The sequence below is a fragment of the Marmota marmota genome, unplaced genomic scaffold, assembly GCF_001458135.2.
Source record: "Marmota marmota marmota unplaced genomic scaffold, marMar, whole genome shotgun sequence".
Lineage (NCBI taxonomy): Eukaryota > Metazoa > Chordata > Mammalia > Rodentia > Sciuridae > Marmota > Marmota marmota.
The window spans coordinates 10,709,054-10,724,506 of record NW_025999924.1 but is presented as its reverse complement, the minus strand read 5'-3'; the positions used below and the strand labels follow the sequence as shown (position 1 = coordinate 10,724,506).

The window sequence follows — 15,453 nt, the reverse complement described above, 5'->3', positions numbered from 1 at the left end:
ACGCGCCAGGCCCTGCTGCAGCGTGGGACCAACCAAGCTAAACAGACTGTTTCAAGTTCCCCCTTTACCTAGAGCCCAGGAGGGACTTCGTCAACACGAAGACCTACCCACCAGCCACTCGCCACCGGCGGCAGAAAAGTGAGCCCCGCGCTCAACGCAGCCAGCTGACTGTGGGGACCCCAGGAGCGCAGGGCGGAGGAGCAGCGCGGCAGGAGGCGAGCGCGCAGGCGGAGCAGCCGGGAAGGAGCAGGGAGGGGCAGGAGGAGGAGGAAAGGAAGGCCAAAAGCCAGAGCAGCCAAGCAGCCAGGGAGCCTGAGCATCGGGGGAGAACAGCCTGAGCCCGGAGCAAGTTGCCTCGGGAGCCCTAATCCTCTCCCGCGGGCTCGCCGAGCGGTCAGTGGCACTCGGCAGTGGCAAGGCTGAAATATGATAATCAGAACAGCTGCGCCGCGCGCCCCGCAGCCAATGGGCGCGGCGCTCGCCTGACGTCCCCGCGCGCTGCGTCAGACCAATGGCGATGGAGCTGAGTTGGAGCTGAGAAGTTTGAGTAAGAGATAAGGAAGAGAGGTGCCCGAGCCGCGCCGAGTCCGCAGCCGCCGCAGCGCCTCTGCTTCGCCAACTCCGCGGGCTTAAAGTGGACTCCCGGATCTGCGAGGGCGCGGCGCAGCCGGGCAGCGGCTCTTTCAGCTTTGGCAACCCCAGGGGCCACTATTTCCCACTTAGCCACAGCTCCAGCATCCTCTCTGTGGGCTGTTCACCAACTGTACAACCACCATTTCACTGTGGACATTACTCCCTCTCACAGATATGGGAGACATGGGAGATCCACCAAAAAGTAAGAGGCTATTTTACCTTGTGGGGCTCGGTTTGCTGTTCTTATGCGGGGGTATCTCTTAGGCACGGGTGCAAAGGGCTCTTCGGAGTTGAAGTCATTGCCTGGAGAGAAAGAAAAGGTGGCTTTTTTCTCGTTGCCGCCTGCATGCTTGCTGTTGGTTCTGATCTTCGGGAAACTGATTGTACCTTGTGTTTGAATTCTGTGTGCCCTCCCAAAGCCTAGTCTTCTGGTGCTAAGCGATGATTTCCTCCTTTGGAATTCTGAGCTCTAGGAGAAGGTTATTATGTTGCAAAGGTCTGCCGCACATACAATATTCGGAGATACGAATTAGCATTAGACTTGCAAAAGAGAACGAGTGACAACTGTATTGATGTCTGCTATTGCTAACAATATCCAGTCCTATGTGCTGTTTAAGAGCGTGCTTCATGGAAAATATAGACATCCCTGCGTTCACTTAACGCTTCTAGTCAAAACCTTTTCTTTGACTTGACTTATCCATAATCTTTCCCAATGATTATAGCAAAGAGGTAGGAGGGGGAAAATACAAAATGAGCGGGTTTGATTGCGTGCGAGGCTTACAAATGTAGACTATTCAAATCTGCATTTTACATATATTCCACCTCCTTTTTAAAAACGAGTCAAGATTTTGATGGCACACTTCAATTACCATCCCAAAGTGCAATACTCTTAAAAAGGGGTGGGGGGGGGGGAGAAAAAACCTCCCAGAGTACGCCCTATAAGAGAACGACACTAAAAGTGTGTTTATCTCTGTAGGAAGTAAACGGTTAGTCAATCATGTATTTATTTTCATTTCAGAAAAACGTCTGATTTCCCTATGTGTTGGTTGCGGCAATCAAATTCACGATCAGTATATTCTGAGGGTTTCTCCGGATTTGGAATGGCATGCGGCATGTTTGAAATGTGCAGAGTGTAATCAGTATTTGGACGAGAGCTGTACATGCTTTGTTAGGGATGGGAAAACCTACTGTAAAAGAGATTATATCAGGTATGCCATTATCCTTTTTTCTTAATTGTGTGAGATTTCTCTGTCTCTCCCCATTTCTTATTTGTGTTATTTGGTATGGCTTTGTCTTTTGGGGAAGTTTGCCTTAATGGAGTGTAGCATGCAAAAGTTGTCCAAGTGTATTTTAAAATTTTAAGATACGCTCTTCATTTCACTTTTTAGGGGGGGAAAAGCCCTTCACAGTGGTGTCATAAATTGTGTGGTATTAAGTAAATTACTCTTGGAATTTGTGATGCTCAAATTATTTCCTCCTTTTGTCTTCCCCTTCCAAAACAAATAAAAACTTTAAAGATTGATAAGTTTGAGTTTCTAAACTTTAAAATATGGTTGATTTTCACTGTATAAAACAGTGTTATTTGTTTATTTTACTCCTGTTTTATTAGTAACTTAAAAATTCATTGGAGGTGTCAGTGAAATAGATAAAAGTTTAAAGCATGTTTGGAGATGAATTTTAAAAGAGCAAATAGACATATTGCCCCTTTTACTTTTAGGGTAAGAATTCCTTCCTGGGAAATTTCAAAACCAACTGAAATATTCCTTGCAAAAACACCGGAAATTTAATCTTTTAAAATATTAACCCTTTGGTGACATTTGACTGTCTTTTCTTTCTTATCTTATCTGAGCTGATGAATTAGACAGAGCAGATCAAATTGCCCATCATCTGTCTAGGAACAATTGGTATATTTAGATAATTGAACAGCTTCCTTTCTCACATTAAAATCTAGTAAGTGATAAAATTAGTGATTTGCCCATACTGACACAACTGCAACTACATAGGAACTTTCTGAGTTTGATTTTGTTGTTGTTGTTCTTTCAGTTTACTCTACATGGGGGTTTGCTAGTCTCAAGTTTTCTCGGAGCTGTGTAGATGTCAGAAACTTTGTTTTCTCCCTTAGGAAACCAGTACAATTTCTAAGAAAATTGTATTAGTTTTAATAACAAACAGAAGAGATTATCATTGCTATTATGTTAAGTGGTATTTTTAAAAATTCTCCAGTTGCTATTAACACATAATTAGTTTTTGTAAGTTGGAGGGTTTTGGAGCTTGAGAACTTTTGTTGAAGTTTAATTAAGATTTAATGCACAACCACAATTTTCTTCTGCTCACATAGTATCCAATATTTTTTTCTCCTTTTTAAAATTGTGAAGCAGAGAGTATAATTTTGATAGATAAAATTGAACTGTACACAAAGGGAGGTTTTTTTAATACTTAGGGGGATAGTGGGAGGAAGTAGGGGAAGTGGGGTACAGGAAGGGGGAGGGATTTTCTAAATTGTTTGGTCCATAGGCAAAGTCCTCATCCTATAAAATGGAAGATCTCACATTGGGTAGGCGGAGGGAGGAAAACTTTTGAATCTACCTCTAACCTTTGACAAATTAGCTGTTTTCTTTTTTCTTTTCCCCTTTTTTGTCTTTCTTTCTTCTTCGATTGGCATGTAAACTCAAGATTCTGGAGAGTTACTTGACACCTCCAAGAACATCTTTACTCCTATGGAGATACTGTTTTGCTCAATTGCACAGACCTGCAAGTTCCTAATTCTGGATACATACAATTGTAGAAGAACCCAATTGCTCTTTTACTTTCCTCCACTCTGTAACTCTGTGTTTGTGTGTGTGCACTTGCCCTTGGAAATACTGCAGTTGTAAAAACAAAGCAGACAGACCATTTGGATTTCAAAATTTTCAAAATCTCTCCATGCTTTGTGTGCATCTTTTTCTCTTTCTTTCACTCTCTCTGAAGGAACTGCTGGGCTTCTGTTATTCTGATAGTCACTAAGAGGGCCAGGCAGTGCAACCTTAGGTAGAATCTATAAAGATTGTCCCTTGGTAAGGAAAAGAAAGCAATGAGGAAGACCTTAGAAGTGAGTCTTTCCTTTTTTTTTAGACTGGTCATGGCTTTCAAGGAAACTGAAATAGATGTAGATGCTTCCACAACTTGAAAAAGAGAGAGCAGATGCAGATTTTTAATATAATAATAAAAGAAAGAATGGAGAGGGAACTTTTCAATAACATTGTTGTTGCCTATGAAAAAATCTTTGGTGGGATAAAGATTTGAATGTACTAGCCTTAAAAGAGGGGACCTGGAAACCCCCAGAGGTTTCATTTTGTTATTCTCTGTGTGTATTTGTATGTGTGCACATATGAAGTGCAGTGGCAATCCCATTCCCCGGTCCCCTTTTTTGTTGCAATATCAGAAATATTTCTAGCCACTAAAATTGAGAAATAAGAAAACAAAAGTGGAGGAGTATTGGTCACCAGAGCACCCCTGAATTCCTTCCCGCTAAGATCTACAAGGAGAACCTTGGGACTGGTCGCAAGCACAGCGACAAAGGTTTTGAATCCATGAATGAATTTCCCTTGTTTGGGGTGTAGTATTCTGAACTAAGAGGTACCAACTGAGATACAAAGGTTCTTGGGAAAGGAAAAAGGAGGAAGAAGAAGGAAAGAGATGGAGGGATTGGAGAGAAAGAGGTTTCATTTCTATCCTCCCGTTTCCGTGCTTCTGTTCGGTAAACTGATTTTTCTGGGCATCTCAGGGGCTTACAGCTGGGATCACTGAAGATCTTGGGCCAGGGCAGTACCTGCCTGAAGTGACCCCCTCTCCTTGTGCTTGTCTTCTGTCCCCGGCTGGACCCCTACGCAGGTTGTATGGAATCAAATGCGCCAAGTGCAGCATCGGCTTCAGTAAGAACGACTTCGTGATGCGCGCCCGCTCCAAGGTGTACCACATCGAGTGTTTCCGCTGCGTGGCCTGCAGCCGCCAGCTCATCCCCGGGGACGAGTTTGCGCTGCGGGAAGATGGGCTCTTCTGCCGCGCGGACCACGATGTGGTGGAGAGAGCCAGCTTGGGTGCCGGCGACCCTCTCAGTCCCTTGCATCCAGCACGGCCGCTGCAAATGGCAGGTACTTCTCCGCCCTGAGTCAGACCCAGCTTGGGGAGGCAGAGGCACTGGACATAGCAACCCTGGTAGCCACAGGGTGATCACTACATCAGACCTGCAGTTAAATGAAGTGTTATATGTGTTCTGCTCTTGTGCAGCAAGGTTCAGTGCACACACTGTCTGCCTTGACGCCGCAACCACACCTACAAGTCTGTGTGTCTATATATGGGTACACACGAACACAATACCGCTTGTGCTCACATGTATACACAAGCCCAAACAGTACTGTCAGCTTACCTTGGCTTCCAAATCATAGCTTTCTGAAAAGGGCTTCAGCTCCCCGCCAGGTATTCTCTGAGCTGCCTAATTAAAGGGGTGGAGTTCTAGGTTCCAGGAGCTTCCTTTAGCCCAATGAAGGAAGCTTAGATGGCCCTAAGTCATTTATCCTACCAAATATATTTTTTTTCCTTGAGAATTACTCCCCACTCTAAAACATTTTTAGATTTTATTTTATCATTTTGTAGGAGAATTGGCCCAGAAAAGTGAAGGTCTTAATAACTGCAGGCCACTGTGCAGAGCTGTAATTTAAAACTGTCAACAAGCTAATCTGCAGTAATTGAATTTTAAAGGAAGCCTGACTCTTTAAGCCATTCATTCTATATGATTTGGTGAGAATTTCATCTTCAAGCCTGTTGCTGTAGCTCCAAATTGACCCCATAGGTGTTGGACTGACCCCAGGGGATCTTAGAAGGTGCAGGATTTCTACCATATAGATCAGAAGGCCAGTTCCCTATAAAGGAAAGTGGAAACAGAGCAAAATTGGACAGTACCAAGACTCTGGTGAGGCAGTGTTTCAGTTCTGAATAGATTTGCAACCCTTGCCCCTCCCCCACACCATGTAGTTTTAAAGTATCAGTTCCCATATACTAGAGGTGAGGAAAAGACAGCTCTTCCCTCCCACCCGCAGCTGGCCCCTTACTGGCAGCTCTTAAGAATTCTTTCTCTAGGGATTTGTGAATAGCTTGTATAAAGGCAAAGCCAAGGGTGGGAAATACAGAAGAGCCTAAAATATTGGGGGTTGGATGTGGAAGCACATCGTTTCCTAGTCAGTAGTTTATCTCTAGTGGAGGCAGCTAAATAGAGTTTCAGTTTTCCTTTGCTGAGGGTCAGGCCTCCTTTCCTGCCCAACCCATGTTGATTCAGTACTAAAATGACCAGGGACTGGAGAGATGGGAGAAATATGGGATTTTTTTTTTTTTTTTTTTTTTAGACCATTAAAAGGACTGTCCTCTGGGACTATAGTTCAAGGCTTTCTAGCAGAATTCTGGACCTTCCCTTTGCAGACATTCTAGCTGTCATTGGGATGTTCTGCATTTCCTTCCCTAGTACCCTCTTCGGCCTTTACCCAAGAGGAAACTCCCAGTATGGAGGTGGGGGTGCTTTTTGTAATCTGAGCCCATTCTGGATATGGGGAATTAGGGAGGAAGGAAGAAAAAGAACACTTAAAATATTGTCTCTGATGTGAGCTGGGGGAACCATCCTGAGCAGTCCTTTCCTTGGCTAAGGCTGTGTTGATATGAACAGGAGCAAGGGCTGTGTTCAGACCTGTATTACTCAGCATTAACCCTTGTAGATTACAGAGCAGGATCGAGATTTTATTCTGCTTTGCACATTCCTCACCACCACCTCTGCTGTCCCCAAAACTCTACTTATAGTCCTGAGAGGCCTGGTCTAACTGGCTGGTGAGCTGGTAGCCTGGACTGTGCTCATGGTGCCCCTTGCCCCGCAGCGGAGCCTATCTCTGCCCGGCAGCCGGCCCTGCGGCCCCATGTCCACAAGCAGCCAGAGAAGACCACCCGTGTGCGGACTGTGCTGAATGAGAAGCAGCTGCACACCTTGCGGACCTGCTATGCTGCCAACCCCCGGCCTGATGCACTCATGAAGGAGCAACTAGTGGAGATGACAGGCCTCAGCCCCCGCGTGATCCGAGTCTGGTTTCAAAACAAGCGGTGCAAGGATAAGAAGCGGAGCATCATGATGAAGCAGCTACAGCAGCAGCAACCCAATGACAAAACTGTGAGTGGCCCTGGGGCCCAGGCAGGGAACTCAAGTGTAAAAGGGAAGGAGGAAATGCATAGCCTTTGTGTGTCCAGTCTGGCCTGCACCAGCTGAAGTGCAATGGGGTGGCCCTCCTATCCCCAGCCCCAACAAAGTATGGATCAAAGTGGTTGGGGGAGGCCACCCTGATGCCCACCCTGTGCTGATCTGAGCACTGGATAGGTTAGAAAGGCACTTATCAAAGTGATAGGAGCTCACATCCCTATGGGTGGGCTCAGGCTCTGAACCTTACCAGCATGTGAACCTGAAGGACTCAATTGCCCCCTCCAAGGGTAGGTGACAATGAGCATTGGGGACTGTCAATTTCTCACAATGAGTAACACCTTGGGTGTTAGTCTAGATCCTGGGTCTTGGGGACCAGTCATGTTGCCAGTCTCCAGGGCCTACCCCACTACTTGATGAGGCTTGCCCATGCACTTCTAGGCTGGGGAGGTCCCCCTGGGTGATCTCCTCCTCCACCCTTCACCCTTGGTGGAGCCCAGGCCTCCACAAAGGCGTCAGGCCACTGGCACTGTTATCCACTGCAGGCTTCCTGGTTAAGTTAAGCTAAAGAGTTTCTTTCTTTCCTTTTTTTCCCCCTTTCATTTTACTGCTTGCCCTATTTTTAAATGCCATAAAACCTGCTGTCATTAAACTTGGCAGGCCAGCCGAGACTGGGCCAGGGTACTTTGTAAGTTGGTTAGTACATAATAGCACAATAGCTGCCAGATCCAAAGACATGGAAGTGGGGGCTAGCTCTGGGAGGAGAAAACCGCTTGGAGAAAGTCTGCAACTAACTAAAACTGCCCAGAAAACCACCATGTCCTGAGGCAGAAGGGGGAAATTATGGCTCGTGAAAGCCCATAGTTGGAATTGGGGATCAGCTGCAAAGGTAAGGGGAAAAATCACAGTCAAAGTAGAATTTGTTTTAAAAAGGTCTAGGTAGACCTAATATAGACTACAGAAGTAGAAAAACAAAACTGAACTCCAGCTCATATCCATAGGTGCAGTAGATTAACTGAATCAATAAAGGGCCACCATAGAGATAAGATAATACTCAGGTATATTTGCTTAGCCTGTGCAGACAATGGAAGGAGGGAGTTTGCTCATTAACATGTTGGGATGGGGGGGTTATTCACAGAATATCCAGGGGATGACAGGAACTCCCATGGTAGCTGCCAGTCCAGAGAGGCACGACGGTGGCTTACAGGCTAACCCAGTTGAGGTGCAAAGTTACCAGCCGCCTTGGAAAGTACTGAGCGACTTCGCCTTGCAGAGTGACATAGATCAGCCTGCTTTTCAGCAACTGGTAAGTGTCAGCTCACAGAAAGAGAAGGGCAAATTCCCAACAGAAAAGGGATTCTGGTTTAACTGTCATATACTGAAAGATTCTGGGGGAGGGTACTCCCTGACCCCAGGTTGGGGAGAGACTGAGGAGGCATGGTGGTAAAGAGAAGGGAGTGGGGCAAATGTGAGGAAAACAACTCTCTCTCTCTCTCTCTCTCTCTCTCTCTCTCTCTCTCTCTGAGACTGCGGAATTTGATTTCATAGGTTGATTTTTTTTTTTTTTTTTTTATCAGACATGCTTTTGGGGATTAACTTCATGGTACCCAACTAGATGACTTGTGTGAAAAGAGATGCATGAGGGCTGCAAAATTAAGCATCTTAGACTTTTAGAATTTTCAGGAACTTTAGAGATCACCTTGGCATTTGAATCATCAATCAGCATGTTTATTCTCTCTTCAACATCTAGAGAATGGGATATTCTGGGGCCCAATTCAAAGTGATTGTAATACATATGCAATGTTATAATACATAATCAATGTTGTTATCAATAAGCAGCAGGCACCTGTCTAGGTACAATTTTCAGATTTATCAGTATAGAGATTTATTAATTAATTGAATTAGTTCAAGTAGTTAATCAACACTTTTTATTAGTGTATCCCTTTCTGGGAATATTGTAATATACAATGCTATACAATGCTATATTGCATATACAAAGGACTACTTAAACATTTTTTAAGTATATAAATTCAAATGTCATATAGTCATATATTGTGGTGGCATTTATAGGAAAAGGGATATAGCTCTAACAATCAGAGTGCTTATTTAATCCTGGGAAACCCATTTTACATTAATATGTTTACACATTCAGAAAAGATAATTTTTTCCCCTTTTTAACCTCCAAAAGGCCAAGATAAATATAAGTATTAATTATGTGTCCTTTGTGATATGGTATTTATATATACTTAACAATCTTTTTTTCTTTTCTTTTTACCACCAAGTACATCCCCAGTCCTTTTTGTTTTTATTTTGAAACAGTCTCACTGGTGGCTGAGGGTATTGCTAAGTTACTGAGGCTAGTTTCCAACTTGTGATTCTCTTGCCTCAGCCTCCCAAGTTATTGGAATTATAGACATGTGCTACTGCATCTGGCTTATAATTTTTTTTCTTAAAGTGTCATTAACCCTATAAAATCCTGTCTTATAGAACATGAAGCTCTATCCTAAAAGCATGATCCTTTCTAGAGCAGTAAAGATAAAGCATTAGGAGAGGACAGTTTTTTCCACCCTCCTGTTTACCCAGAGGGCATTTGCTTCCCTGGTGTAAACTGTGAGTAAAGGTCCAGAGGCAAGTGGTTGGCCCCAGGCCTGTGTCTCTAAGTACTCCAAGCAAAGGGTAGGCAAATTTGAGAAGTTCATCCATTGACCTCACAATGGAAAAGTTTAACAGAGTAGGAAGGAAGGTAAGTAGACTCTCGAACTAGAAAAGAGCTTAAGTTAAAGTTATTAATCTGATAATTTGTTTGAATAAAAACCTGAATCACAAAAGAAGGTAAGGGTCAGATTCTGGACAGCCAGATGTTTGTACCTTCTGAAACTTTAGCGTCAGGTAGGATCAGTAGAGGGGAAGCTGAGGAAGGGATCAGGATGTGGTCAGCTAAGGAGATTTTCCACAGCAATGCAGTGCTTTTTCATTTAAAAGGAAAAGCCGGATATTTATAATATGAGGATGTTATTATGGATCCTATGTTATATATGGATCTCCTCTGTGAAAGAAAAGGGGGGGGGAGGGAAAGAAATAGGGAGCAAAGGAGGAGGGAGGGAAAATGCAAGAGAGAGCAAGAAGCAGAGAAGCAGCAGGACAGAGGAAGAAAACTCATACTGTGAGTCCTCTAAGGAGTTAATCATTGTTCATGGAGCCTTCTCTGAGTCTCCCGTCACTTGATCTGAGCGTGTGTTATGGATTTTCTAACTCAAAAAGAGAGGCTTTGATGCCTAGAGACTGAGAACTCGCCTGCTCCCAGGGCAACATGTTACCAGCAGGATAATTTTATTTAGAGCAAGCATGGTTAGAGTTGTGATACCATTTTACAGTGGGAAACACATTTGTTCTTAAATAATTTAATGCAACATAATGTTGGGAATTGGGAATTCAGTTTGAGTTAAAACAGATCTTTAAGAAGATGGGAAAGTGAGAGGATTTCTTTTTGACTTCTCTTTGTCGTAGGCTTTCTATAAGCATGTTAAAATTATATTATGTATGTATCTACGTGTCCATCTGTTTACAAAACATTTGTACATACATACACAGTACAACGAGTTTACTTTTTGAATACAATTACAGCCTACTTTATTTATTTCTCAACCTTCCATGCAGGTCAATTTTTCAGAAGGAGGACCAGGCTCTAATTCCACTGGCAGTGAAGTAGCATCGATGTCCTCTCAACTCCCAGATACACCTAACAGCATGGTAGCCAGTCCTATTGAGGCATGAGGAACATTCATTCAGATGTATTTTTTTTTCCCTGTTGGAGAAAGTGGGAAATTATAATGTTGAACTCCGAAACTAAAGTATTTAACGACCCAGTCAATGAAAACTGAATCAAGAAACGAATGCTCCATGAAATGCACGAAGTCTGTTTTAACGACAAGGTGATATGGTAGCAACACTGTGAAGACAATCATGGGATTTTACTAGAATTAAAACAAACAAAACCTAAAACCCAACATACGCTATTCAATGACCTTAGGAGTACTGAAGAAAAAAAAAAAGACGTTTTTAAAAACGTAGAGGATTTTTATTCAAGGATCTCAAAAAAAAGCATTTTCATTTCACTGCACATCTAGAAAAAAAAAGCAGAAATAGAAAATTTTCTAGTCCGTCCTAATCTGAATGGTGCTGTTTCTATATTGGTCATTGCCTTGCCAAACAAGAGCTCCAGCAAAGATCAGGAAGAGAGACTGGCCTCCTTGGCTGGAAAGAGTCCTTTCAGGAAGGTGGAGCTGCATTGGTTTGCGATGTTTTTAGTTGACTAACAAGGGGTTAATTGAAATCCTGGGTCTCTTAGCATGTCCTATAGCTGGTTTCCTTTTTACTTTTGTCCCTCTCTCAGTTTTTTTTTTTTTTTTTTTTCGAGATCCATCCTCTATCAAGAAGTCTGAAGCGACTTTAAAGGTTTTTAAATTCAGTTTTAAAAACCAACTTATAAAGCATTGCAACAAGGTTACCTCTATTTTGCCACAAGCGTCTCGGGATTGTGTTTGACTTGTGTCTGTCCAAGAACTTTACCCCCAAAGATGTGTATAGTTATTGGTTAAAATGACTGTTTTTTTTCTCTCTCTGGAAATAAAGAGGAAAAAGGAAACTTTTTTTTTGTTTGCTCTTGCATTGCAAAAATTATAAAGTAATTTATTATTTATTGTCAGAAGACTTGCCACTTTTCATGTCATTTGACATTATTTTTTGTTTGCTGAAGTAAAAAAAAAGATAAAGGTTGTATCGTGGTCTTTGAATTATATGTCTAATTCTATGTGTTTTGTCTTTTTTCTTAAATATTATGTGAAATCAAAGCGCCATATGTAGAATTATATCTTCAGGACTATTTCACTAATAAACGTTTGGCATAGATAAATAAATAAATGCAATGATTCAGGGTCCCTCTTTTATATGTTTATTAGCAAGCTTTTTAAATGTCTGAAATTAAGGATTGCATGTTGGATTGGGGTAAACTGATATACAGTAGGTGTGATATTGTATTGCAAGCTGTTAAGGTTGAGTTTGCAAGTTTGGATTTCAGTAGTTGGATCAAAGTTGATTGGAAGAAGCCCTCAGCTCTCAGTGGTGATAATGTTACTAGTTTTGTGAAAATGATACGCTGTCCTCTGTTCTCCCCCTACCTTTTTTCCTCCAGTTTTTTCCCCCTTCCCTATCCCATCCATCCACCCACCCTGCAAGAGGGTCCTGCTTAAAATAGTTTTTGATTTGGAGTCACTATCTTGTTTTCTTAAAGTAAGTGATTTACACCAAAGGCTCCTGCTTAGGATTGTTGAAATGATCCATATTTCCAAATATAATCTCTTGCTAAGAGAGAGACTTTCTGCCTAGCCAGTGAGGAATGACCATTATTTACTAGTGGTGACTGTCAGCAGAATCGAGAAATGCCGCTTTATTTGCGCAGAAGGAACAGGCAGAGAAAGGAAAGAGTTTTCTCAGCCCAGTCGGTGTATGCATTTTCTTACCTCACTGCCTTACCCACCCCCCATCACCTCTTCCTTCCTAACTTTAATTTCGAAAACCCTGGAAAGGGTAGCTGATGGAGAGAGAGGGTGGCCAGGGAAGAAATGCTGCAGACGTTCTGTTGGAGAACCGTCTTTTATGGAGAGGGGGGACGGGGTCGTGGGCTTTGTGGGCCCCCATGGGCCATGGTTAGGTGGTTGTGCTCTTTGGGACAGAACCCCCACTACTCCCACTGGACCTCATTTAGCAATAGTTCCTGCCCAAATTGGAATTCTCCATGCTTCTCCATTTGAGGACTTAAGAGTTAGGACGTGGGCTCCACTCTGTTCCCCCTCCTTATGCCCCCCCCCCCTCCGTACTACACCCCAGGGTGAGAATGATACTTTGACTCTTTGCAAAAACTAAATTCATTTGTATGCGCGAATGCAAAGCCCTTTTCAGTATCTGACAACTCTTAATAAATACGAAAACTAACATACCCTAACCGTGTCTTGTGGCGCGTTGGGCTCCTGACAAGGATCAGGGCGCGGAGGCCAAGCTGGAGACCCAGCGAGCGCCCCGGCCCCCCAGCTCTCAAGTCGCTTTCTCCCTCTCCAAATCGGCCGCAAATCAGGAAGGGAGCCTCAATTAGGCTTTTGTTTGGCATCATTCTACATAACGGGTTAATTACAGGCTCTAACGTGGGGGCAGAGAGAAAACAAACTTTGCATTGAAAATGTTACAGTGCATTAGACATGCCCGTTGATTACTTTGATTGTTGTGTCTAATTCTTGACAGGGGGGTAATAATTTGGCCGGCGGTAATAATGGCTTGTAGTCCTCTGTTGAGAAAAACAAGAGTTATGTCTTATCTCACAGGAATCTTCTCCGGGGAAAGCCACCCGCCCCATTCTTTCTTTTCTCTCCTGTCTCCCTTCTCTAATCTCTTGTCACCGGACTTGACTCTTTTAGCTTCCTGTTTGATGTATCTATTGGTCTGCCTTTTCGGTTTTCTTTTTTTTCTCACCGCGAAGCCGGCATGGCTAAGAAGCCTGTGCAAGGATGGCAGGTACGACATAAATATCGTGGTATGCTCACAAAGATCATCCAAGCCCCGTGTGGAAACCATTGAACCTCCTTCCCTAGCCATAGCTTCTGATGGGCTCTCAGGATCTAGAAATTGGGGGGGGGGGGAGGAGACAACTTTATTCAGATTCTGAATGCAATGGAAGGATTTGAGGTACACATCTTTGTGGTCTTTTTTTCCTCCTGGCATTGATTTCTAAGATTAAAGGTATGCCCGTGCAGTGTGTGATGTTTTATATATATAGATGTCAGTCTATTCTGAAGTACACAGCTTGAATTTAAGCAAAGTAATTTAGGAGGGGTGATGAATGATTTGGTTTCACTTGCTAGATTCAAGATATTTGTTGCCTGATGACTGAGAATGGCTTGATGGGTCGATAGCATTCTAGTTCTTGTATTATTCATATGAAAGGTGTGTCTTCCTCTTCTAGACTCCTCAGCATGCACTCTAAATTGTGTAGCTGAAATGTCTTCTTGTTTGCAAATCATCTCTTGCACATATTCTCCTCTTCTCTGCACACCTCTGGAGACTGAGTTTCAAGATTTGCTCTTCTAATGAAATTCCTTCTGTTTATTATTATCTATCATCTTTTCTCCTTTATTACTCTGAATCCTTCATTCTCGACATTATGACTCATTTCCTCCAGCTTCTGCAAGCTAAAATTTAATGCAGTTAAAATCATCTTGGATGCTCCCTTGGAATTAGGGTTTTATATCAGTATCTATAATCCTAAAAACAAGATATTTCCCTTTAGTTTCAGAGCAATAACATCTTCTAATTCATTCTGTTGTCTCACTTTTTCCCTTTCATTGGAGGAAACTGGTTTTTCTTACCATTAAAAAGTTCCTTTTGGGGCTGGAGTTGTGGATCAGTGGTAAAGCACTTGCCTGGTATGTGTGAGGCCCTTCAGCACTGCATATAAATAAATAAATAAATAAATAAATAAATAAATAAAAGATCCATTTGCAACTAATAATTATTTTAAAAAAAGAAAAAAGTTCTTTTTAAAGTAAAAGTCATATTTGAGAACATTTTTCTGCCCTTGAAATAACATTCTGCTTAGTTGTGATTCTGCATGGATGTGTTTACCTAGTTGACCATTGGTAACTTGTTTTTTTTTTTTTTTTGAGTTCGAGATTAAATACATGACTTCCTGATGCTCTCCTGCTGTTTACCCTGATCAAATTGTTATACTCATCTTGCTGACCTCTTTTCTGGTCTGCTTTATTCTTTTAACTGCCAGCCAAAACACAATGTGCTTGCAAGTTATCTGAGTCATACTTTGTATTTCCTTAGCACCTTGAATTTTTAAGCCACAAAAAAGATCTATCTCCTTGAAATGTAGCTATTTTAAATCTCATGTAGATTTATTTATGATTTCCTTTTATTCTCAGTAAAGAAGTAAAAAAGTTTACAATCTCATTCCAAACCCCACAAAGAGATGTTTGAATGACATCTAGCCACTTTGAATTTTTAATCTCATCCCTAATAAAAGCAAACTAACCAGAAAACACTTATTTTTTTGATTTGTGAAGTTCAGTTTAGTCAACTTTGGTATAGAAGATTTATAATCAAATTAGGCATTAATTTTATTAAAAACTACTTTCTCTCTGCTAGTCAACAGTTAAAGATTATATCACAACAAGGCAAGTGGCATTTTTTTGGGGGGGTGCTGGAAGAAAGAGAAAAGGGATTGTTTCTGTGTCTTTATTTAAAAAGGTGTTGCTTTAGAAAATGGCTCCAAATCTTGAATTCTCATTGCGGATTTGAAATAACTTGTACAGTGTGAGTCGGTGTTTTTAAACTAAAATACAAATAGTTAATTCAAGGCTCTGGCAGCCTATTCTGTTTACTGATCTTTTCTGATTGTTGTTTTCTTGATAACCCAGCAAGCCACTGAATGGCTGTTTGAGCCCAGGCGCCACAAACATAAACTTCACAGCTTACAACGTCCCAAGCCCTGATGGAGGATCTCTCCACACCTCCCGGAGACTTCTGAAGTGTAGACAGAGAAGTTGGTTCACAGGGAG

General features: G+C 42.3%; 1 protein-coding gene across 1 annotated transcript; it reads left to right on the top strand.

The window, feature by feature from the left end:
• The first annotated feature begins 240 nt into the window (after positions 1 to 240).
• Positions 241 to 11,472, top strand: Isl1 (ISL LIM homeobox 1). The gene is made up of 6 exons (XM_015497381.2): positions 241 to 835; positions 1,652 to 1,841; positions 4,504 to 4,763; positions 6,531 to 6,817; positions 7,980 to 8,147; positions 10,499 to 11,472. The coding sequence occupies exons 1-6, from the start codon at positions 808 to 810 to the stop codon at positions 10,613 to 10,615; spliced, it is 1,050 nt and encodes a 349-aa protein (XP_015352867.1). The 5' UTR covers positions 241 to 807; the 3' UTR covers positions 10,616 to 11,472.
• The last annotated feature ends 3,981 nt before the right edge of the window (positions 11,473 to 15,453 follow it).

Excerpts from the sequence above, each read along its gene's own strand:
- Isl1 (XM_015497381.2), top strand. The coding sequence starts at position 808 with ATGGGAGACATGGGAGATCCACCAAAAA. Across the intron at positions 836-1,651 it reads CATGGGAGATCCACCAAAAA|AAAAACGTCTGATTTCCCTA; the intron begins GTAAGAGGCTAT and ends TTTTCATTTCAG. Across the intron at positions 6,818-7,979 it reads AGCAACCCAATGACAAAACT|AATATCCAGGGGATGACAGG; the intron begins GTGAGTGGCCCT and ends GGTTATTCACAG.